General features: G+C 45.8%; 1 protein-coding gene across 1 annotated transcript in view; it reads right to left on the bottom strand.

Moving 5' to 3' along the window:
* Positions 1-225: 225 nt before the first annotated feature.
* PGBD5 (piggyBac transposable element derived 5) overlaps positions 226-24,908 on the bottom strand; it is a 75,424-nt gene continuing 50,741 nt past the window's right edge. The window contains exons 4-7 of the mRNA XM_075412079.1: positions 23,550-23,730; positions 15,666-15,863; positions 9,718-9,823; positions 226-8,189 (exon numbers count right to left, since the gene is read on the bottom strand). Of these exons, the coding sequence (XP_075268194.1) occupies positions 7,994-8,189; positions 9,718-9,823; positions 15,666-15,863; positions 23,550-23,730 (681 nt within the window). The 3' untranslated portion in view covers positions 226-7,993. The remainder of the gene's footprint in view (positions 8,190-9,717; positions 9,824-15,665; positions 15,864-23,549; positions 23,731-24,908) is intronic.

Raw genomic sequence — 24,908 nt, 5'->3', positions numbered from 1 at the left:
CGCCTGTGTGCAGACCATCTTAAACTCAGTTCTTTCTGAATAAAGTGCCTTTGTACTCAGTAGCTGGATAAAGCTGTCAGGCTTTTTGCCTCTGATGGGCTCAGAGCGAGGACCTGTAACTTATCCAGCAGTATTTTCTCCATATCCTTTCACCTACACATCCCAAGGGCTACCAGACATCTTCCCCACCTATTCCAGAAAAGAACGAGACAGAAAAGCACCCAATAATATATCTGACTGTATTTCAAAGTTGCTGATTGTAAACAAACTTCATTGAAGAAATAAAATCACGTGACAAGATACCAGAGTGATACTATAAATCCGTTCTTATTATTGTCGCCACACTTCACATTTTTGGAACTCAGAATTTAGCTCATGGTGTACAAAAACTTGTAAAAATTTATTGCAAGCGTGCCTTTGTGTAGAACAAAACCGGTGTCACAAAAGTGGTTCCCTGTCCCGTGCAGAAACGCAGCTGTGTAGCTCTCACCGCGAAGAAGTCACACACCTGCGTTTCCCGAAAGACTTGGCTGTTACGAAATTGCTCTGAGAAGTTCTTAACAAAAAAAAAAAGGGGGAAAATAAAAGCAATTGCAGTGTATGCTTTACCTCTGGAGCTTACATTTTCGACAGAAATCCTTAGAGTTATAAAGAATATGGAACTTTGCCACAAGACCGCAGGTGTTGTGAGCAGAGCCTGATGGTGGCATCTCGAAAGCACTCGGCCGGCTGAGGGCCATCACCGCATCGGATGGAATGGAAGCTGCACGTACCAAATGTAAACGAAACCGAAACCTAGAGGGGGAGATTCCTTTTCCCGAATCCCCATTGCTCCTGCTCCTAGGTTGGCGATTCCTTGGACGGGCGTTGCATGCTGTGCCGACGTGCAGCAGTGCTTCGACTCCAAGGCCGAGGGCCATGGAGCACGGGCGGTATAAGGACAGGCATGGACTGTAGCCAAAGCAGGGTCTATGTCGCTAAAGCAGCTGCGCAGCCGGGTTGTGCTAAACATCAGCCTCTTCGTTTTAATCAAAAGGCAGCAGGGGAGAGGGGGGTTTGCATGCTGGGAAGATGAGAGTTAGAAGGGGTCACCCAGCTCCTCGCCCTCCACATGCCCAACCGCTGAACCTTCCTCTGCCTCCTCAGACCCGCTGCTCCCCTTGAACTCCTCCTTGTATCAGACTGTACTGATTAGCTTCACCTGAACTGGATCAGACTAATCCCTGGCCTAAATCTGAGTGTTGTTATCCCTAATCTCACCCCAGAACATGGGGTCAAATTTTTAATTGCTGTATTGAAATGCCAGGTGAAGATTAGGCTGGTAGATAGGAGAAAAATCCAGGTTGCAGAAGTCCAAGAGACCTGCAATTTGCTTTCCATCAAGTGAGTAACTGTTTCATAGAGAGGTGCGAATTGTTCAGCAGTCACGTTTTGCATACACCTTGACACAGATTAATTGGAGAACAAGACCACAAAGTTACTTTGACACCAAGTGGGTTGGGGTTCTGGACAGAAGAACCCAGTGTACTGGGCTTTGCTTTTCAGTTTCTAGGCTTTTAATAACTAGCCCAAACAGGACAAAATGCTCTGAAAGCACGCTGTGAATACTTGAAGAGCACAGCAGTGGCCAGCTTTTTAATTTTAGAAACAAGAGTTGGCTGGGCTGGGAGCAAACTCTACAGGTCTGGCATCTTCCCTTCCCTAAGCTTCAGTTGGCTCCCTCCAGGGTCCCTGTCATGAGACTAGCTTGACCATGAAGTTGGTTTGCCCAAGGAGCCTGGATCCCCAATGGCACTTCCCTCTCCCCTCTTCGTTCCTCCGACCGGGTCCTGCCTATCTGGGCCCTGCGGTCCTTTCCCACTGGGTTCTTCAGCCAGGTCCCCCACACATTCAAGGGTTGTTGCAGTTACATCAAAGGAGTGCTTTTTGCAGAGTGATGCTTTCAGGGATAAAGTGTTTGCACTACACATCGTGTGGACCACCTTGACATCTAGTACAAGCAATTATTACTTCAGAAGAGTGATACAAAAGGGATTTACCACTTAAGGCCTGTTCGTGGTACCTAACAGCTGTTCACCAGACCTATCAGTGTGGAAGGGTTTAAAAAAAGAAACCAAAACACCAAATAACCCCCAAGACCATGTCAAAGGCCCCTCTTTGACGCTGATTGAGAGCTGCAGCCATCCCCATGGGAGCAGCGGGTGTGGTGATGCTGATACCAGTCTCGGGTCCACACGAACCTTACGGGGCAGCACTAACGGGGCAAAGCAGGCAACACCTTCACAGTGACTGCAATTATCATAGGCTTCAGAAACAATACCCTGTTTCATCTGAGATTTGCAAAAAAGCAGAAAGGATCAGCAAAGTAATACTATAAAAGTAAATTTGAAAGGCCAACTCTGTGTTGTCACCTCTTCCAGACTGACCAAGAACCTGTGGGATGATTTGGATGTGCTCTAAATCCACAGAATGAGGGAAGCAAAGGACAGCGTGGGGCAGGAAACTTCTCCAGGGCTAGATTTCTGAAGATACAGAGCTGTCCCTCAAAAGAAGAGGAAGAGACCCTTTTCATACAAAGCACAGGTATTCTCAACTGTTGCCCAGCTCTGAGATGATGATACGGGGCCTTTTCCAGTTCATAATGCTCCTGGAAACAAAGGTAGGTTTAGGAAGAACTGTTAGAAGAAGGAATATACATCATGTGGCACTGGTGATTGGCTTGCATTTGAGCGGGTGATGACATGATCTGTGCAAAATATCCTAGTTAGTGACAGGCCAAAGATATCCATGTTTAGAGCTTAGAGTTCCTTGCCTTTGTGAGACGTTGCTAACAGTCCTTTGACACTTGACTGTTCTTCTCAACCAGACTGAGCTGAGCTCTTGTTTTGCAGACCACTTATCTTAAATCAGTCCTAGCAACAAGAAACTGCCGTGGCGAACTCCACAGCAGAGATGGATGGAAGACTTCATATTTCATCTAAGCCTCAGTGACTTTTGTCAAGTCAGTAATTATTTGTCTGAACGTCACATTGATTACTGGACTATAGCAGAGCTTCAAATTCTCCATTTGTCTCCTCTAAGCTCCTCTAGGCAGGTTGGGCTGCTATGTTTTATCCTGTTTTTCTCTTACCTTCAGTGCAATTTGGTTTTGACTCTAACTGGCCTACGTGGAGTAAGGAACCTGTGCTGACAAAGCCCCACAGCCCTTGCTTTAGGGTGGAACGATGTTCAGCATGCTTTCCTTTCCAGTTTGGAAAAGTGCATTTGGACAAGAACTGAGTGACTGCAAATGCAGAGCATGGACTCGATCAGCAGGAGTGCGGACTCCACGGTGTCATTGCCCCCTCACCTGTGCTGCACCTCGGTGTCTGATGGGGGAAGGAGAAGCTCCTGTGTGAGGAGCTAACGATGGCTCATGACCGCTGAGGCCGTTAAAGCGCTTTGAGGTCCTCATGCGGAAAGCAGCACAGCACTATCAGTGCAGCGTAATCCCCGGCTCGGCACTCAAATCAGCTCCAGGACTTGGAGGCTTCTTTCACTACTCACCAGCTCAAGACAGGCTACTAAATAAATGTTAGAAGGAAAATAAAAAACCTCTTCAGCCACAAAAACAAAAACCAAAAAAGCCACAGAAGTGTAGCCAGAGGCAAAGAATGGGAATGCTCTTTTGAGCTGCTGCCCTCGATGTCGGTCTGGAAACAGCTAAATTCACTTTTCTGTAGGAAGTGTCTGAAGAAAATAAAGTTGTACCCATTAAGGATGCTGAGACTTCTGTAAACTGGAATTGCTGGACCAGCTTGTAAACACAGAAAGGCCGGGGCTAGAGAATAGAAATGGAGAATGCAGAAGAGATTTCTTTAAATTGGGCCCTAGTGTCAAGTGCACAAATGGGCTGAAGTAAAAAGTGGCAGAGTTTCTGCAAGCCCTTGAACCATTTTTCAGCTGAGACAACAGCAGTAGAAACCATGTCACAGTGGCTTCTAAGTGAGTATTATATTACACGCTGGAAAGGGAAATGTTTTCCAAGTACGGATCGTGGCAGGACAGACGTTTCTTGAAAGAAGTACTGTGCATAGAAGGCGGTCAATACGTCTTACTGATGTTCTTGGTTCTCTGAAACAAAGTTTGCATACTGTAAATAAGTAATTTTCAGTTTCATGTGAGTGGAAATGCAATTCAGCAGGAGAGAAATGAGCCTTGCCGCTCCCTAGTCTGCTTCACTGTCAAACTCTTTTTTTTTTCCCCTTGGAAAAATTTAGAGCTGTTCCTCTGTGACCTGGTTGCCATTTCCACCGCATTTTAACTACTGCTGAGCTTTGCGATCTCTTACCCAGATTGTCTCAAGGCTACAAAAAAAAAAACAACGCCAAGCCAACAAAACCCAAACAACCCCAAACCTGGTATCGTTTCACCAGCCGTTGCACAACGAACGCACACACGCACGCTACAACTAGCATCCTCGCACTACGCTGAGACTAACTCCCCCCCCGACCCCCCTTTTTTCTGTTTTCTTTAACTAGGGAGAAGCTTTAGTGCTACAAGCAGCTGGGGAACCAAATCTGAGTAAGCCGGTTTGCAGCAAAGGAAACGCTACGGAAGCTGAGCTGCAGTTAACAAGCTTCTGCCTTTTAAAAACGATTTGATTTCTTCCTTAATTACTTCGCCTCACTTGTAGTAACATAGAGAAAGTGCAAGATGCTTTTCCAATGAGGAGGAATCTTAACTTTCCCTGCCTCTCTCTTCTCCCAGTCAATAAATGGAGAAGAGGAGGTGGAGCAGTCATCTGTGGAAACAGACAATGCTTTGGTGGCTTTTGCTTGTTGGCTTCGAGAGCCAACGTTCAGGCATTTTGTGCATATAAATATATATAAATATTTTTGCTCATTTATGGAATGTTTGTGCATATTTAGGGCACCGGTTCAAAATGATGAGGAATGGTTAAGGCTAAGAAAATGAAATTCATTGCAAAGCTATAATTTTGTCTTCATCTTTCTCCTTTACAAAGGAGACTAAAGCATCTTCCCTGTAATAGTCAGCCACTGTGTAATCCCCCATCAACACCAATTCTAGGGAAAACTACTCAGGACCCAGTCCCTGAGGCAAAAAGCTAGGACCTCATGATTTTTAGCTCAAGTAATCCATATAATTAACAGAACACGTTAGTGGAAAATTAAACATTCAAGGCCTGGGATCTCCTGTCACCTGAAAAAGAAACGGCGTTTTTCTGTACGAGATGGCCTAGATCCAAGCCTTTAAGCACACATTGCAAGGTAGCAATTGGCCAAAGGCTCCAGATCTATATCTCGAGGGGCTACAACGTAGCTGGAGAGTGCTGTTCTTACTCCTCAGAAGTGCCAAGGGGCTCCTAGAAGGTCCTGCAAACCTCCCCGCCTCTGCTGGGAGCACAGGCATCTTGCAAGTGCTCCACCACTGCAGGGGAACACAAGGAAGCTGGGCTCCCAGCAGCTACTCTTCATTCAAGCTGTCCCATCAGCAAAGATCCAGCCAGACCTTTCCCAACTGCTCCAATTTTGACTACCACATAAATTTACAGCATTGTCTGAAGCAGAGAGCGAACACTAAGAAAGCCATTTGCCTTCTGGTACCTCTGTGGAGTTTCCCAAATAAAAAGAAGGAAACCATGGGCTTATATTGCTGAACATTCATTTTTCGTGGCTCACGCTAGCTCCTCTCCCCATTTGAATATTTAGAAAGCTGACAAGAACCATCTACTGCATGCACCCAGTCTGAAGAGGGGTAGTCTGAGTTCTCTTTGGGGACAAGAAGTTTTGAACTCATCCTCGGGCTCCTATGCAGCTTGGCACGGCCAAGATCGAGAATGGTACAAACCCCCTCCTCCCTTTCGAGGCTAGAAGGCCTCAACACACAAGGCTTTGTCCTTTCTCACACATTTCCCAGATGGAGACTTTGTGGACTGGGAAGGGAAAACGGGTGCTTAGGGAACCCACTGCTGTAGGGCACGCAGCCAGTGGGCAGAGTAGGACACATAGGACAATCTCTAGGCTATATTGCAGGCAGAACCACCATGGAGCTGGCCATCCCCTTGCTTTCTCTGCAGCCAGGTGAGATCTGCCACGGTCTGCTCCAAAAAAACAAGACTTTAGTGGAACTCGAAAGATGTCAGTGCAAGGATGCTCTTTGAGCTAGTCAGTAATTTACTAACCCCTGCTGGATTCTTCCTCCGTAATGACCTACATGCTATGCATCTGCACGTCACCTAATGATGGAATCTGGGGAGTTCTCACATTCATGGTGGTTACCTTTTATTGTCTCTTGCGAGACAGACACATAAAACCTGGCGAGGTTTACACTGACAGAGAAATCAATCAATCACTCACTCCCTCCATTCCTCTTGAATCAACTCACACCATTCTTTGGTAAAACTTTTCAGCCTTGGGGCCCTAAAACCAACACGGTTTCTGCGCTGCAAGTTAATGCAATTCTGTTTGTGTCCATCACTGCTAACCTTTAGAATATGGAGTTTTTTTGCTGACTGAGTTGTGGTCTGAAACCAAAAACGAGCAGAGGGCAGGGCAGTATTTCACCTCGGTATCACTTCTCCCCTGTTTCCATCACACCTCTCTCTCAGTTTTCCAAAGCTTCAATGGCCTTCAGATTCCACCAGCACCAAACCGTAGCGTTTCAGCCACAGGCACCAGCGCATGACGATGCTCGTCCTCTACAGTGTTCCTCAGAATGGGACAACTCTTTGGGCTTGCGCACTTTTTGGTGAGGTTTAAGGTCTGGTTGCAACCTGACTTCTTTCTTTTCAAAAAACACAAAGCTATGTTATTTTGCTAAACATGTAATCTGCTTAATTACAACTACTGTGACAAGCCCTGAATTCTAACAAGAAGAATTCCTACAGAACACCCCGCAGTGATAATGGGAAACACACTGCTGTTAGTGACTTATTTTTTTCCTGCCAACTGTGTGCCAAGAGATGTTCTAAAATGGACCAAAAAAGTGTTGACAGTTACAAAAGGAAAGGAAAGAAATTGCTGTTCCTAAAAACTTAACAGTCCATTACATCAGATTTTTAAGCAATTTTTAAGACACGGTTGAAATCAAGAAAAAAATGTCATTGTTATACTCTGATTTCTCACCTGTACACTGACCGTGGCAGTTAAGATGTGAGGCAGTACTACTTACTGGTTTACTCACTGATAATACTTACAGTATTACTCACTGTTTGTTTGTGTATAAAATGTTTCATCCTGGTTAAAAAAGAAAATCAATGGTGTCATGTATTTCCATTTTAAATTCACTAATGTATTTCAATTCTCCTAATTTTGCTGTGTTCTAACTGGGATCAAATTGCCTAATATTACATTAACAAAAACAAAGGAGAAAGAAAAAAAGACAGAAAGAAAAAGTCTTAACTGGTCGTCAGTTCCTGGCTGCCTGCCCGTCAAGGTTTTGTTTGTCAAGACACTCACTTCAGCGTTCGTGGATCTGAACCGCGCCGTTTAGCACACTGGGAGAGCAGCGCCGATGCCTTCCGAGGTGGCAGGCACCCTCCGCCACAGCCCACGGTGCAGACTCACCTTGCTTGTCCCAGAACTGGGTAACTCCAAGTAAGGTATAGAGCTTTCTGCAATGCCCACCTAGGACTGCTGAGCTCTGTCAGCCTATGACAAGCTCTTAGCCCAAGAGGAACTTTACAAGATGACCCTGCTCAACAAATAGCACTGAGAGATGACTAATTTAAGTCCGTTTCTGGTGTACAGATCCCCACAGGGCATTCCCATATGCAATTGTGTGTCAGCTTTTCCAGTGGAACTTTCTGTAGGACACGTTTACATCCAGCTGCTAGTAGCAACAAAATTTCCACCTCTCTAGTGGCATCACTTGGCATTTTTGGATAAGGACAGCACTGGTGGTGTCACGAGTTCCTTGCTTTGCCGTTCCAGGTGTGGTATCTTCTTCTGCTCAACCTCCAGCCCCTGCCTACACCACCGAGAACAAAGCATCAATGGGAGGGTGAGATGTCTTCCAAACCCAGCAGCTCCTTTACAAGTCTCTCGCCAAACTGTGCGCGGCTGTACCTTGTCACGTGGTAGGCCTCTGACATTTTGTAGAGGATGTAGGCATTGTTTATAGCGATGCTGATGGCAAACCAGAATACTTGTTGCCAGGTCTTGTTTGGTTTGTGAGAAATGAAATACCTGGAAAGTCAAGAGAGAAGGGGAGGGAAAAGCAGCGTTCAGCAGCTGGGATGCAAGAAATGACCCCAAAGACTCCGCAGTCCCAAAGGGGAAGGAGGCCCAGGACTCAATACCTAGTGCAAGTATCATCATAAGAAATTTTGCACAATGTATTCGACAGTCATTTACAGTTAAGTTGCACAATTTTGGAGATTTCTGGTAGTGTCTAAAAGAACAGGCTTCCTTTCTCTCAGAAGCAAAACCTCAGGAACACTCTCACCTCTGTACCGCTCCACGTAAGTAAGAGTACCGATACAGACTCCTCGAGCTTACCCGTGGCAAACATCCACGTGATGGGAGCTGTGGGTCTGAATCCCTGCAATCTGTAACTAAAAACAGCCTCAGGCACATTACGTTACGGTTTAGGGCATACTGCTGACGCTTCTCCTCTCGTTCATCTCTCTGGCGAGCAAAGAATGATTTCTGCTGCTGTCAACAGTAGGTGGGAGGGTGTGGGGGTAGAGCTGGAGCGTGCAGTGCTGGTGTGCGGAGCATCTCTCCATAAGGCAGGACTAGAAAGCACTGACATCCTTATATTTAGGTTCTGACTAATTCTAGGACTGCCAGAATATTCGCTCTTCGGTCATAAGATTTCCCACTTCCCTACTTTCATTTTTTTTAGTAATCATTTAAGTCTACTACCTCACCTCTTTTTCACATTGATTTCCTCAGATCCGATCCCAACATCAGTCTCCGGCAACCACCTCCTCCTCTCTCATCTCTTCTACTGAATTCTTGCTGCCTTGCCCAGAACTGGCTTGGAAAATCCCTGCTGTTTTCTCTCTCTCTCCTCAATTTTTAGTTCTTGAAATCTTCCGCACCTCATCACTGTTCCCACATTCAAGCTTCACCAGTGCTGTTCTTACTCCTTTCTGTTTCTTCCTGCTACATTGAGAGCTAACACCGAGGACCCCAACTGGAGTTCAGGAGCCAGGAGATCCACATCCTGCTCTCCCAGATCACCTAAATCAGCTTTACACCCACAACAGAACATCCCTTCCCTCTGGCTCCAGGTGACACAGGTATCATTAGGACAAATAATAATTACCTAAACACCATCTGCTTATAAGACAGGAGACCTGCGCTAGCCTGAGACACTGGTGGGGCTGGTAGACCCTTGCTGAATTCTCTAACTAGCCTTCAATTTGATGTGGCCAAGAACACCCTCCTGCTGGCTCATCTTCCCAACATTTTAAAGTAATTTACAAGGTGCTAAGAACATAAGTCTCATTTTCTTTTTTTAACTGGTGGAGGGGTGGCTAGAGCCAAAACAGCACCAGCGTTGCAGCTCTTGCCCTTGTGCAGAGCCAGCTTCTGATCTTTGACCGAAAGAGGAGTTTTGTCACAGCTTAATTCCGCGGCAGCAAGACTGGGCTCTCAGCTGCAGCTCAGCATGGAGAACTCAAACACTGCAGCAACAGAGGGGGAGTGAAAGAAATACACACACACACACACACACACACACACACACACACGCATCCTTACTCACTTGCTGTATTTGTCGTCGTATTTGCAGATATAGCTCAGGTGAGCAGCAAATGCTTCAACCGCCAACGGGCATGGAATTTCTCCGCTTTTTCTCTTAATTATAACTCCTGCATCAATTAGAAACAGAACAGTTTTAAATCCACATCATAGCTCTACCAATGAAAAGATACGGTTTCTATATAGGGTTTATTATAAAATAAACCTTGTTCACAGTTTCTGGCCTAAAACTGGGAAGTTCTCTGTAACAGCGATGTTAATTTGATTTTATTTTTTGCATTGGTTGCACATTGAGCGAGGGGAAGGGGAAGAAGAGGGATCATTTTTCAGATGGAAATGAAAAGGTGTTAGACACACTTTCACCATAAGTTCAGAAAAAACCGCACACTGCTATGGTCCCATGGTAGCCTGCTACAGACAGTGTATTAAGCTCTCCTCTGCTGGTTCACAATGAGTTGTGGTCACCTCTAGAGCTGGGACTTGATATTTTATGCTTTGAGTTTCGAAGGTCCCACATGAGTCCCTTGAAATGAAATCCTTTGCTTATCTCCACCCATGGGGGCCAAGAGCAACAGCACCTCCACTCCACTGGGTGCTCATCGACAAAGAACAGAAAATACGTTGAGAAGGAACCAACCAGCTAAGCCCAGTCAAGACAGAGGTGATGTTGGTGGGCGAGTTGAAGGAGCCACAACCCCAGTATCCCTGAAGTGAGAAGCAGCCCGGCTCCCTGCTGCGGGGAGCCAGAGCTCAGAGGCACGCTTAGGTTTGTCGGTGGAGCCGGGCATGTGTTTCTCTGCCTGGGAGTGATGTTACCTGCCCTGCCTGGTCAGCTGGCTAGATAACGCGGCTCTTTGCGGGGGATGAGTGTCCTGCCCACTGCAGATATCTGTGGCAAGGCAACAAGTCCCCTGCTGCTACCTACAAACCACTCTCTGCATACATGACGATGTGGTGCCCAGAGCGGGTTACTCCAAGAACTGGCCCCATTCCCCCACATGGTGCATCTTTGACCTGGCCTTCTCCAACGCGACAGCAGTATTGTGAGTCCAGCGCTCTCCCAAGAAACTCCCTGGCTCTTCTCTGATTTATTCCTCCTGTCCTCTGTGTTTTCCCCGTGCGGGGGAAGCTTCTCATAGGAGGGAAGGATAAGTAAAACAAACTTATAGTACTTTATTAAGGAGCCTGTTCCCTAACTTTTTACTTCATGTCCCCACAGGGTGTGATGGTCAGCTCTCCAGGGTATGGACCGTCTCTTGCTCCATGCCTATGGCATGCTGTCTAGTGAGGATTCCTGCTCTCCCCCAGGCACAGCACTGACTTTGCCCAGGTCCAGAGAAGCACAGGCTTGGCTGCACACTTTCTCAGTGTCGTTTCGGTACAGGTACAGTTCTGGGCTTTCTCATTTCTCAAGCCTTCAAGCTCTCATTGCCTGCCTTCTGCCAACTCTTTTACAATCATCCCTAAAATGCGCCTCACGTTTTGATTACGGACTTCACCATTTCATTCCTTCAGCTGGAAGTCTCCTTCCATCCATTATCTCTGTCAAGCTCCCTGTGCTGCCCTAGCTGGCAAGCTCTATTTTGAAGAAAGACTTACGACACATACTAAATGTCATGTTACAGCCCAGCCATGCAGCAATTTATCTGGGGTCTTTAAAGTCTGATTTTTCAAGAGTCCAAAATGATATCATCTCTAAATTGTTCGATACATTTTCCTTTCACCTCTGCCCCTCCCAAGCTGGGTGTAAATGTAGCCCAAGAGGAGAGGAAAAAAATCCCAATCAAATAAATAAATCCTTCACTACATTCACACACTTATCACAGTGCTTTTTTGATCCTTTTCAGGAGTCCTACAAAAACCTGGGCAGCAGGAGGTAAAAAGGGTTGATATACCACCAGCCTGCTGCATCAGCGCTGCAAAATCACTTGCCATCCCACCCGGGCAGGTCAGGAAAGGGTAAGTATGTTCCTGATGCCAACAGTTTACAGAAAAACATCCCCTTCTTTCTCCTCTTGCTCTCCTCTCTTCTCTTTCTTCCCCCTCACCTCCTTTGGAGGATTTATATTCCCTTTGTATTCACAGCCCTTAAAAGAAATGTATTGTGGTGGCAGCTATGTGGGTACCATATACTCCCTCTCACTTTCTACTATATTCCACGTACCGTTCCTCTGAGAATACAAATAGCTTTACACGCACGTTATTTTTATAGCTTTTCCTCGGCTTGTTTCACAGCCACGGGCCACCTCTGCAGGGAGAGCAGCCGCCAGGGCTGAGTGGTTCCTGGCTGCAGGTCTCCGTGGCCAGTGGTGCCGAGGCAGCCGACTCACCGGCACGTCCCAGGAGCCGATTCCCCTCCTCGTCCTCCCCCAGCATCGCTGCATGCCTGTCCCTGGACCCCGGCAGCGCTCCAGGGAACACGCCGCCTGCCTTTGCCTGCCTGCTGGAAAGGCTGCAACCACAGCTTTTGGGTCTGGGGGCTTTTTAACCTCTTTTTTTTAAAAAAAAAAAAATGTTTTTAAGCTGTATGCTCATCAAGCAAACTTAGAAAATACCACCCCAATGAAACAACCAGAAAGACAAAGGTGTACATATGTTTATTTCCTCAAACACTTATTCTAAGCCGATCTGTGATTTTAGGAGCTAGAATCATGGTTTTTAAAAATGGATGCTCGGTAATACTAGCACTTGCATCCGCCTTGCTAAGGAATGAGATTTCATAACATAACGGAACAGAGGGGGCACTGCATGTTCCATTTTTTATCTGGACTTAGATTTGTTACCGTTCTTTATCAGAATTGCAGACAGTCAGCCTTGTACAAGCTCTAACGTTCAAGGTCTTCCCATCAGAGTCCTCCAGCCCCATCCCCACTCTCACCATACTTGGACGCAATCCCCTAAATGCAGTCTCATAAAGGACACGGGGAAATTTAAAGTCAAACCCCTAAGCTTCCCCGTCGCAAAACATACTTTTTAATATTATGCTTCTTTCCCCAGACTTTCCAGTCCTGGGTCAATCTCACAAATTGATTTTTTCAGGAAACTAAATTGTCAGCAGACACTCCTCACTCCAGCCTCTTCTGGGCTAAGAACCACACAGGGACTTCTACAGCTGCTTCATACAATTGCGATGCCTCCACAACATCTCCCGTCTTCTCACGAGCCACCTGTGAGATGCCAACACACCATTTGCAGCTCTTCAGTCCTTGCCTGTGTGGCCCAAGCTTTCTTTTCTGTCCTTAGCTATTGTCTGTTTAGCTTTCAAACAGAACTGGTTGGTGAAGAGCAGCTGTGAAAGCTCTTCTCAGAAATAAGCTACTCCACAAAAGCCCTTGGGTTCAACAAGCTTTTGCTAAAGATGCCATTCAGGTCATCCTGCTGTGCACCAAGTGAGGTTGCTGCCTGCTCCACAGGAAAAATAGAAACGATTGTCGTTATTTCTAGAACATAGTAATGGGGATGCTGGGAAAGCAAGCACCAGATCTAGAGTGGAAGAACAAAAATGCAGCCACGTTCCACAGATGGGGAGGTTTGGGTCAGCATATACATCACTGCTTTAGAATACAGGTAACTTTTTATTCTCTGGGGGTCCCAATCTCTTTTGGCTTCTCAGTAATTCTGTAACAGAGGTGCAAGGGAAAACTAAACTCAAGTTAAAGCTCACGGGAAATTAAAAACCCTACTGAATTTTGATCTAGGCAGAAACTTCATACACAGCAGAGTAAGCAGGACTTTTTTTTTCAAGACTAGAGGAATAAGACTCATCATTTAGCATCTGAGATGATGTATTATGACACGTTGGTTCAAAACATCCATAATAAATAACCTGCTGCATCCAAGAATAGTATTCATAGATCAGGTCTGACAAGTGTACTGCCCTCCTGGTGCCTCTGGCTTGGGTGGGATTTGCACTCCGAGTAAAGGCGAGATTTACTTTCTCTATTTTCCTCTAAATTGCATTAAATGGATCATTAGCTACATCTACCTCTTTTCTCATCTTAAGTTTCGCTTTGACCGTCTCTTGCCTTTCATTTTTAAGGTTTTCTCTTCATGGCCTCCTCCACCCCACTCAACATTTACACTCAACCGAGTGCAAACATGCACCACCCGTTGTCAGGTCTGCCCAGCTCCCCTGCGTGGGTTTCATTCCCCTTTGCCCCTACCTCCTCTCCCGTCCAACACATGTGCTCAGCAGGTCTGTGCTACAGGCCTGCCTCAAGGAGCAGAGATTCCTCTTCTTCATCCTCTGTTTGTGCATGCCATAGAGGAGACTATGGTGGTCCAGCTTCAAGTTGGTTTAAACTAGCTTTGCTGCACTGACTTCAGAGATGCCAAATTAGAGGCAGGCAATCTGGTCTCCTGCCTTCCTACAGAGTCTCCATCTGTTCCCAGCTCTCCACTACAGACTCTCTTCCCCCCAGCACCACTCTTTAAAAAGCCACTCTCCGTTTTCTGCTCTGATTCACCGTGAACTATGTCAGCTGTCCCAGCCAGCATTTGGTGAGCAATGCGTTGGGCAGGTCTTGCCCATCACACACACAGGTCCTAATCAGCAGACATTAAACTACCTCACACATGCAACCTACAGTCCCAAAACAGACCCAAGGTCAAGCACAAGCACATCCTGATGGTGAACACCCCTCACAGGGAGCAACACTGCTCTAGGGACTGGCTTCAGCAGGGTCCCCAAAGCATCATATTTCCTTCACCTACATATCTTCACAGAAACACAGAATATTTGGGGTTAGAAGGGACCTCTGTGGGTCACATAGTCCAACCACCCTGCCGAAGCAGGGTCACCTAGAGCAGGCTGCACAGGACCATATCCAGGCGGGTCTTGAATATCTCCAGAGAAGGAGACTCCACAACCTCCCCGGGCAACCTGTTACAGTGCTCTGTCACCCTCAGAGTGAAGAAGTTCTTCCTCATGTTCAGACTTCAGCATTTGTGCTCAGACACTGGTCCATCCGAGTCACCAAGTCCTCACTCTTCTGGGGCACCTGGCAGAATTCCTTGGGATGAGCCACACTTTGCTAAGGTAATGAGCCTTCTGGCAAGGCACTGAACAGCGCACTAAATCAACTTCTCAGCTTACCATACAGTAATTCAAGGCTCTGATGGTGTAGCCTGTACACACACATGAGAGCCACTCAGGATTCAGAACATGAGCGTACAAGACGCTTTTGAATTTGTGGCCTTCCATTTTAAGGTTTAGGTTATTCTTATTTTTCTCAGGCATTTATACATAAATCTGAATGATAAAAGTGAAAAGAAACTGAAACAATATTTTCACTGAAAGACGAATTTCAAAGATTCAGCTAATTACATTGCATCTTACAGAATTTTCCAAACCCTCTTAAAACCATCTGTATACTTTCGAAAAGGAAAAGATTTTAGTACCAAAAAGCTCTCTGCAATTTGAACTACCCAAGTTATCTGTTTTGGTTTCTTTTCATCAGCTGCTAAAATCAATTTAACATACAACAGAAAGCCTTAATCATATTTATTTCTGGCAAAAAGACGTTTGTTTGTGACTATGTTTTTACTGGATAACATAAATCAATTGTAAGATCTGCTCAGAGTTCTAAGTACATCATGACGTTTGTTTGTAGCAGCAGTCCTACAAGACGCTTTGCAAATGGGGCTAGTAAAGCATTATACAACAACAATCTTCCCTTCTCTGACTGTCAGCAAAGATATAAACTTTAGCCCTAAAAGGATACTGCCTCCACCTGCTCAGGCAAAGGAGGCTGCATGAACAGTAGGGGTTGTACGGGAAAAAAGAATAGCCAAGGGAAGACACAAAAGGGAAGTCATCACTACTGCTACTGTTTGTCTAGAATATTATGATCAAGCTCTTCATTCAGGCTTATTACCAAACTCAGCGACCCATTTTGCCTTGTCACATAAAGCACGTGGACTTTCCAGATGAGCAGCAGGAACATTGCTTACCTTGTTGAACTGGCGAATAGGCGTTGGTCAGAAAACGAAAATGCCCTTTATTGTACCAGCAGATCAAGGACATGTTTCCCTTCATTCGTATTCTGTACTGTCCTCTGGACTGGGGAGTTTCAGGGTTGACCAGCATGGATGGAGGTAGGCCTGTGCAGTCGCTCTTCCTGGCGCTCAGCAACCCACAGCAGTAAATCTCTGCATGTGAATAAAACCATTCCCCATCAGCAAGTCATCGCATGGACCCAGAAAGCAAGATCAGTGGAGCAAGTCTGAATGACCTGACTAGAGAAAGAGTTTGTTCTGCAGCTTTCTAGTCCAACAGATATGTTAGCCAACCGGCCTTCTCCTGTAACACCAAAGATGTGTGTCCTACATGAACATCTCTGGAAACCAAGACAAGTGCAGAAAGCCTACTGTCTTGACGAAATGTATTGACACCTCCTGCACAGTGATGATGAAATGACAAGGAGAAGAGTTCAGGGTATCTTCCCAGCAACATCTATAATCTGTGTAACAGTCTTCACAACACTTTTAAAATTGGACTGAAAAAACCCCCAACGGTGATGTGCATTATGGAACAAATCAGAATTTATGATCCAAGAGAGTCTTTGATGTTTAACCAAGAGAATAAATTGTGGAGGGAGCAGGGAGGTACGGAAAGCTATGGTATCTTAGACGTTAACCGAAATAAATTCTCCTACATGACTCCCATGATGCTTTTAATCACGACATACACAGCTGACAAACTCTGGTTTAATCTACTGCTTCACTGTGCTGCCCAGTTCTGGATTTTCAGCTCACTACTCCTTGCACCTGCGTCATGGGTTTTGTTAAGGAAATGCTGCTTAAGCAACTGAGAACTACGGAAACCACTGGCTGATTTAAAAAATGCATGTGCCAGAAGGATGGAGAAGATGGAAATATAAATTCAATGAAAACATACTTTAGGGAAAGGAGATGATAAACTAAATAGTGCCTTATTTGAGTGAGCACTGATCTTGTCCTGCAGAGACATCAGAGGCTGCACAGGCGACACATTCTGCTGCTCACAGCTTCTTGGCCTTTTCATATGTGAAAGAGGCAATGAATAAAATCTAACACCACGCAACATGTCTCGATGCAGCCAGGTGGGCACAAATGAGATTTGGAAATAACATTAATCATGACAATGCTTGAATTTGTCATTAGGCTATGAAATACTAACGGCCTGTTTCTGTTAGTCCAAGAGAAGCAGATCTTTTCAATCAAATTAATTGAACTCAAGGATATCTTGGATGGAAATTTCCTCGATCTCCCTTGGTTTTGTGTTAACCCACCTGACTGGAAAAAAAAAAAGGGCATGGAAGCAGATGACATCTGTGCACAGCTTTCACATGGCAGCTGAGGCTTGCGGTATTTTAAAGCTCATCTATCAGCTAAGTCTGCTCGATCAAATTTTTCATCGTGCTGAATTCTGCAGGTTGGATAAGTGGATATCCTCACAGGGCAAATGCTAAGCCAGACTACAGTGTCTGGTGTCCCCTGAGTATGTTACCTCTGTTCTTGGGTTTCCATTTATGTGGCTCTTTTGCCTTTGTCCTTCTGAAATGACCTAAGCTCCTGAGTGCAGGTGCAGCCTTTGTTCTTGGTTCACATAGTGCCTGGCATGCTGAGCATCCCCTCAGCAGCTCGCAGATACTGCAGGAATGCTAATATAATAATTGTTGACACTAATGAATTGTCCCAGTTGCTGTGGGCAGGTCTACAAAGAGCTAAGGCTCTTCCATCAGAAATTTGAGACACTCATGTCAGAAGAAGGTCAACCAACACAGCAATGGGGCAACTTCATTCTGAAGGAGGAAATGTGCCCTCCATCAGTTATTTCTAATGAATGAATCAGTTCCTGGAAATCTGTAAGTTCCTTCCACAAAAGACAATGAAAAAATCCTGACAGCAACAAGCTTACAATCAATATACGGGGAACTGCACCTCCAGTGGAAGGCGCTTATTTTTTCTTAATTTCTTGTCTTGCTAATAGGTACAAGACATTGAGGTGCTGGACCATGTCCAGAGCAGAGCAATGAAGCTGGTGAAGGGTCTGGAGCACAAGTCTTATAAGGAGCGGCTGAGGGATCTGGGGCTGTTTAGCCTGGAGAAGAGGAGGCTGAGGGGAGATCGTATGTCTCTCTACAACTACCTGAAGGGAGGGTGTGGTGAGGTGGGTGATGGTCTCTTCTCCCAAGTAACAAGTGATAGGACAAGGTGAAATGGCCTCAAGCTGCATCAGAGGAGGTTTAGATTGGATATTAGGAAAAATTTCTTCACCGCAGAGGTTATCAAGCATTGGACCAGGCTGCCCAGGGAAGCGGTTGAGCATCCTTGGAGGTAAATGTGGCACTTAGGGACATGGTTTAGTGGTGGACTTGGCAGTGTTAGGTTTATGGTTGGACTCAATGATCTTAAAGGTTTTTTCCAGCCTAAACGATTCTATACAAATAGCGTAGGTCATGTGCCTGCAAACTTTGGCATTAACAGAGCAAACTTTTAGAAAGCTTTCTTCTAGCCAATATTAAGATCTTCCTGCTCTGATAACAAGCAAGCCTGGGAAGAATTTCCTCAGCTGCCTAAAGTTTATGAGTCACTGAACAGTGACACTTATTCTCTCCAGGAGACTGCAGAGGTGTAAAACCAAGCTAATACCTGCATTATTGCGCTAGAGCTTCAAAACAGCAACAGCCATCTCTGTGTTCCCATAACAATTAATTGGAGCCTTTCCTTGAGCTCAGGCAATAAGCCTGCAGAAAGCTTCCAGCAGATGTTTCACTCCTCATACAGAATAATGGGAACCATTTCGCCTCTCAGGAACACACCGGGTAACCTTCCTGCTGTATAGCCTAGAAAAGTGCAACACTTCTGCAGATTTACTGGCATCTCTTATCACAGATGACACCCTTAATCTGTAGCATTTTTTAAAACCACCCAGTTACTATAGCAATAGAAGCAATAAAAATTATGCCCATCTGGCTCAATGATGTTTCTGTGTGTAATTAATCAGAATCACAACAGGCGTTTGCCACACAGACAGGAGTCAACGGAGACGGGTTGTCCTCCTCTGGTCGTCTTCAACTGTTAAGGCGATATAAACACATACACCCAAGATAGCTTAGTGAAAAATGAAGAAATGTGGTGTAGGCACCCAAGATTAATTCCCAGGGTCTCCACATCCTGGAGAGCTTGGGCTGAAGCCTGTTTCACCACTTCTTCATTAGTATCATTTGCAAGGCCGAGGCTGGAGCTAGTTCAGGTAAAAATACACATTCTGCAACCAGTTATCCTGCATGCAATGCTAGACCAAGTCAGAGATAGGGCAACTGGGGGGACCTGTTGTGGGAAGGAGATGAGACCTTGCTTTAGTCCATGTGCTGGAGTTGCAGCATCCTGTAAAGCTTGTGGGACAGCCATGGTTGCCCAGGCTGGCAACTGCTGCAGCTTCACCAACACCAGCTACTATGTGGGACAGAGGCAGCTGGTCCTACTGGTTCAGAAAGTGAAAAACGGAGTTTTGGGGACCATATGTTTAAGGGAAGCATGGGATGCAGGGCTTTAGGAGGTGCTGTCCTTTGTAAGGGACAATGCTAATGCTTTGACAGGGGAAAAAAGGACGTGTGCTGTGAATGAATGTCACAGAAAAAAACAATGACAGCTGTCTGCTCGCAGAACAGAGGATTTGGGGCATTTCAGTGCAGGTTTCCAGTTCTATTCAGAAGCCAGAAAAAGAAATGCCTTATATGTCCTCTGAAAAATAAAAAAGAGGTCTGTTCAGGTTTTTGATTTTGAAAACGATTGAAGTGCCCTGCCTTACTTTCTGAAGTCTTCTCAGCTCTTGGTATCTTCAAAGATCCTAGAATTACTGATATCCCTCTATATTACCAGGCACATATTCTCTGCCGTGGTACAGTGAAGGTGCCACACAGCAGGCTTTCAATAACGAACACCGTGGGTTTTGCAGTAACGCATGTGTGGGTTGGGGTTAGGAAAAGCAAACTGATAGTTAAGGTGCCACAAAAGTCTTCACAGAATCACAGGATCCTCTGGATTAAAGGATAATTCAGGTTGCGAGGCAACTCGGGAGGTCTCTAGTCCCATCCCCTGCTCAGAGCAGGGTCAGCTCTGAGGTCAGACAGCACTGCTCAGGGCTTTATCTTGTCTGGGCTTGAAAACCTGCAAGGACAGAGACTGCAAAACCTGTCTGGGCATCCTGCTCCACCGTCCCCAGGAAAAACCTTACATCTAGTCTGAGCTGCTTCTTTTGTTTCAGTTTACGTCCATTGTTTTTCATCCTTCCATGACGCATGGCCGTGAAGAGCCAGCTCCATTCCCTCAATAACTTCCTCAGGTGAGTGTAAGGCTGCTGTTGTGTCTCCCCCAAAGCCTGCTCTTCTCAGGCTGAACAAGCACGGTTCCCTCCCCACAGCAGACCATGTGGTTCCAGCCCTTGGTCATGCTGGTGGCCCTCTGCTGAACCTACTCCAGTTTATCAAGGCCTTTCCTGCACTGGGGGGTGTTGTCCGGAACTGTGCTGAGTAGGAGGCAATAATCATGTCCTCTGATCTGCAGGCTGCTCTCCTGTTAACACAGCCCCGGACAGTGTTGACCTTCTTTGCTGCCAAGGCGTGCTGCTGACTCATGTCCAACTCACTGGCTACCAAGACCCCCAGGTCCTTTGCACCAAGAATTTTCAGAGGAACTGACAAATTTTTGGTGGGTGTCTCTTTCTAGATTTTCCAGAATTTCCTTTAGCTTCCTTAAATGTCACTTTAGGTTCCCAAAATAGTTATTGTTTCCAAGCATTACCTTCTCTAAATTTCCCCGTTTCTCTGTTGATAGTTACAAAAAAACCCAAACGACATGAAGTAGTTAAGATCAATACCAATTTCTTTTTGTATTCAGTTCTCAGTGGGATCTTTCTACCACTGATCCTGCTCTAGCCCAGAAACTAGATTTTCTTGAACAGGAAAAGTAAATTTGTCAGTTTAAGAATGGGTCCTGAACTGCCATGAGCACTTGAGCACAGATGCTCTTCAACAGGCTTTTTGAGACTTCTTGGACATGGTGGGGCTCTGTTCAGCTCTAGTTGGCCACACACCAAAAAAGCATTGCTGAGGGTGACTGTGTAACACATTAGGAGATCTCTCTGCTGAGTCCTTCTCTGCCTGCCTCTCCTCAGAAGCAGCAGGATCCCAGCAGGTGCCGGCAATACATTAGCTGCTTTGCAGTAGACTCAGTAAGCACCGTCTCCCCAGGGCTTACCTCTTACTGACTTCATCACTGCTTGACATCTCCAGCATCTCACCTCTCCCTGTGTCTCACAGACCTTCCAGTTCACCACCCTGCTGCCAAACCTGTGAGCTAGTCCCCGGTGCCCCATGGCAAATGCAGGCAATCCCACAGCCTTATTAAACAGAAGCATTCACACTCTCCCCGTGACCTTCTTTACACAGGAGTGCCATGCTGTCTTGCAAAGCCAATAAATCCGCTATCTTAGTGTCCGCCCCCGGTCCACTCCATAGCTTCACCCCTTAGGAAGGTGATAGCATGTACCAGATCAGAAATTTAATCTTGGAATCAGCTGTCAAATATCATAAAAAGTCTCATGGAGCCATATAACAAACCAAGAACCAAACTGAAATTTCAGCATAGCATTAGCATATTAGAACTATATTCGACCCGGCTTCGGCAGGAGGGCTGGACTAGATGACCCACAGAGGTCCCTTCTAACCCCTACTATTCTGTGATTCTGTGATTCTGTGAACCTGAAGGTGCCTACAAGAAAGCTGGAGAGGGACTTTTCACAAGGGCATGGAGTGACAGGACAAGGGGTAACGGCTTCAAGCTGAAAGAGGGCAGATTTAGATTAGATATTAGGAAGAAATTCTTCGCTGTGGAGGTTGTGAGGCCCTGGCCCAGGTTGCCCAGAGAAGCTGTGACTGCCCCCTTCCTGGCAGGGCTCAAGGCCAGGTTGGACGGGACTTTGAGCACCCTGGGCTGGTGGAAGGTGTCTCTGCCCATGGCAGGGGTGTGGGAATGAGATGAACTTTAAGGTCCCTCCCAACCCAAACCATTCTACGATTTTATGATCAGATAGTCAATTACACGTGTTAAAAAAACATTACTGAATCTGCTACCTGTTAGAAACTGTTAATTTGAATGATCTGTTCAGTGCAAAGCCCATGCATAATTCACCCCAGTGAACAATTTAAATTACCTGTAAGTCATAAACACTCATCTGGTTTAGTAACCATGCTGGTCACTGTGGTTATGGACAAATTGAGTCATGCCGTATTGCCTTTATCCTTCCCCAGCTGAGCATAAAGCGTGTGCCTCAGTAGTCAGATTTTTGTCTGTCAGTCTTTACATTTAAACCCGACATAACTCAGGTACTAGGATTATGTTGGTTATCCTTTACATTTCTTGAACACATATTTTGATCATTGCTTTGGTAGTCTTCAAAACGTAATGCTTATAGTCAGCCGTGAAAACTCCCATTTACTAAAGAACAGTCTCTGCTCAGAGGAAAAATTCCAGTGCACTATAAATATGCTTGACTTCTTTCCCATTTGGCTGTTGGCAGCACTGGGGAAACCATAGCTTATTTTGTGAGAATATGGCGGTATTCCACTGTACTCTGCGAGCTTCCTGCTCACCTAAAATAATGCAGGAGCTACGTCCTGTGCGGAGCTCAACAGAGACAGCCCTCCGTGCCAGTACAGTCTGACGTGCCCAGCTACAGCACTGGTGCAGCTCACTGGCATTCGCATTTTAAATGAGAATGAAGATATTGTCTCAATTCCCAGTCTTTCCCTCCGCTCTGGGCCACGTTTCATTAACGTAATGCCCCAGGCGGGTTTAATTTTCTGCAATGGGAAACATGCCAAAAGCAAAACTCTATTGTCAGCGGTGTGTTCAAAAGGGAAACGGCCCCGCAGCCACTTCCTACGTGACGTGTAAAGGCAGCCTCCAGTCTTGCTGCTAGGAAGGATCTACTGTACCCACCACACTGACTCTGAAAGGCTGTGCTGACCAAAGAGCGAGCCGAGAGTTACGCTGCAATGACTTATAACTGACTGACAGAGTGCAGGAGCCTCCAATTCAACGGGAGTGATCAGTTCTCAGCATTTCTGAAAATCAGGTGACATGTGGCTTTTCCACATCCAAGGTGAGGGGACACCGGACAGAGGGGATGACCTGGGATTCCTCTCCGCATTAGCAAGAAACTGGCTGGGAGAGCGACACTGCCAGATCGATGGACATTCTGCTGGCAAGCGTGCTTTTGCAAATGTAGAGTCTATTATGCTTTCAGAACTAAAACCTCTCCTTCCAAGACACGTTTATACCAGCACAAAAATGAACCATGCTAGGACTTCTGTAATGGCACAAAATGTCATCTAGAGAAGTTACATCTTCAACAGATATTAAACCAGCAAGGACTTCTAAGGCACACCTTTAAGGATTCATCGCATCCCTAGTCTTTCACAAGGGGAACAGAAAAATCACAGGCAGCTAAGAAATCCCTTGAAAAGTCCCCCAGGCCATACAGGAGATTAGACTTCACATTTCTAAGGCAAAGAACAAAGGCAAGAGCTTTAAATACCCTTATTAAAAAAGTTTTTAGATCCTCATTCTGAACTTTACAAAGATCTAAAGAGGAAGAGTTAAAGAGAAACTTAGACAGTCCTCTGCATAGTACCTTTTCATGAATGAGATCTTCTCTTAGAGTCAACCTGCTTACCTATACAATGAATTGAAATCTCAGTGAAGCTTTTTGGGAGTTTTTTTAATTCAGTGGCAGGAGGGCCCATAGGTCTGTCATCATTAAAACCCAGTGAGTCACCCGATACACACCTTGCTTCTCAAATTCTTCAAAAAGATTCAGGCTGGTGATGCTTGGGCCAGTGAAGATGATGTAGTTCTTCCCAGAGGCGTTCTGACAGAGGCTTTTGGCCACCATACTGTGGAGCTGCGGTTTGTTCTTCAAAGCATCCAGCCCATCAGCACCACTCCCTTCTTTGAGATGGACATAAATCTTAAAGAAGAAACGGGAAGAAAAGTCAGCAGGTTATAAGGAACCCAGAGGGAGCAGATGCAATTGCCAACATACCTGCTCAGCTCAACTGGAGACAAGCTGAGAATCAAGGGAGCAGATACTTTTTATAAGCCGCTAATTTCTAAAGCCCCTTTCAAGGGGCTGTTGCTTTAAAACCACCTCAGGTTAGCTGGCACATCTACTGATAAACACAGCATCCTTTGCCTCACCTTAAGGGTTCCCTGAGGTTCTTGTCACTGTTGTGCAGTTTGAAGATCGTTTGCTTGGCAGGAAAAGACTCAAGTCATAACTGAGATTATGTGTTGCCCTGAATCTGCACAGGCTTTAACGCTGCCAGCAGAAGGAGAGCATGGAAACTTCAGTTTCAAAAAAAGGCTCCTGAAAGACGACTGGAAGAAAATGGGCAATTAGCTCCACTGCAGTAATGTTCAGATTTATTTCTGTTGGCAGCAACTGCTAGGCTGCGACGCAAGTGCGTGTGCACCCCCATAAATGAGAGGAACCAGCGATACACGTAGCCAACCGGCCAGAACATCCTCATCAAACTCCCCAGGCACAGTGCTGATTTTTAGACCCTTTGCTCTGATCATGACTTGGAGACAACCCACCAACCCAGACTCCACCAGGAAGCAGGGTACAGCGCAATACGCTGCTGTTAAGAGGGAAACTCCTGGCTCGTTCGTAGCAGGCTGCGGTAGCTTTAGCATGCGTCCTGCTACCCTGCAGTCCACAACGCTGTGCCTTTCGAAAGAGCTGTCACCACCATCTGTAGGTGGACTTACATGTTTGTGTCAGAGTGCAGGAACACGTATCCCTTAGTAATGTGACTATAACTAACCGAACACAGCCCAGCTCGTATACCCACCAGCTGAAAGAGCACTGAAGCAAAGCTATTCCTTCATTCCTGCAAGTGATCCCTCTACAAGAGGAGTCTTCTGCATTGTCAGGCAGAGGAAGAAAGCAGATTGCCCCTCCTTTGTACACAAGGCTTCGCTTTTACTTTGCTGACAGTGTTTTACAAGCGTAACTTTCACCAAAGATGAACACCTATCAAAATCAACCAGGCATCTGACCTTCATCGTTTTTGATAGAAACAGTTTCTAGATGAGGACAAAGGCAGGAATGCTTGTACAATCCTCGATCATGCTCCACTCACT

Source organism: Opisthocomus hoazin, chromosome 2 (genome assembly GCF_030867145.1).
Source record: "Opisthocomus hoazin isolate bOpiHoa1 chromosome 2, bOpiHoa1.hap1, whole genome shotgun sequence".
NCBI classification, from domain to species: domain Eukaryota; kingdom Metazoa; phylum Chordata; class Aves; order Opisthocomiformes; family Opisthocomidae; genus Opisthocomus; species Opisthocomus hoazin.
Note: the sequence above shows the minus strand (reverse complement) of the source record. Positions and strands in the feature narration are given on the sequence as shown.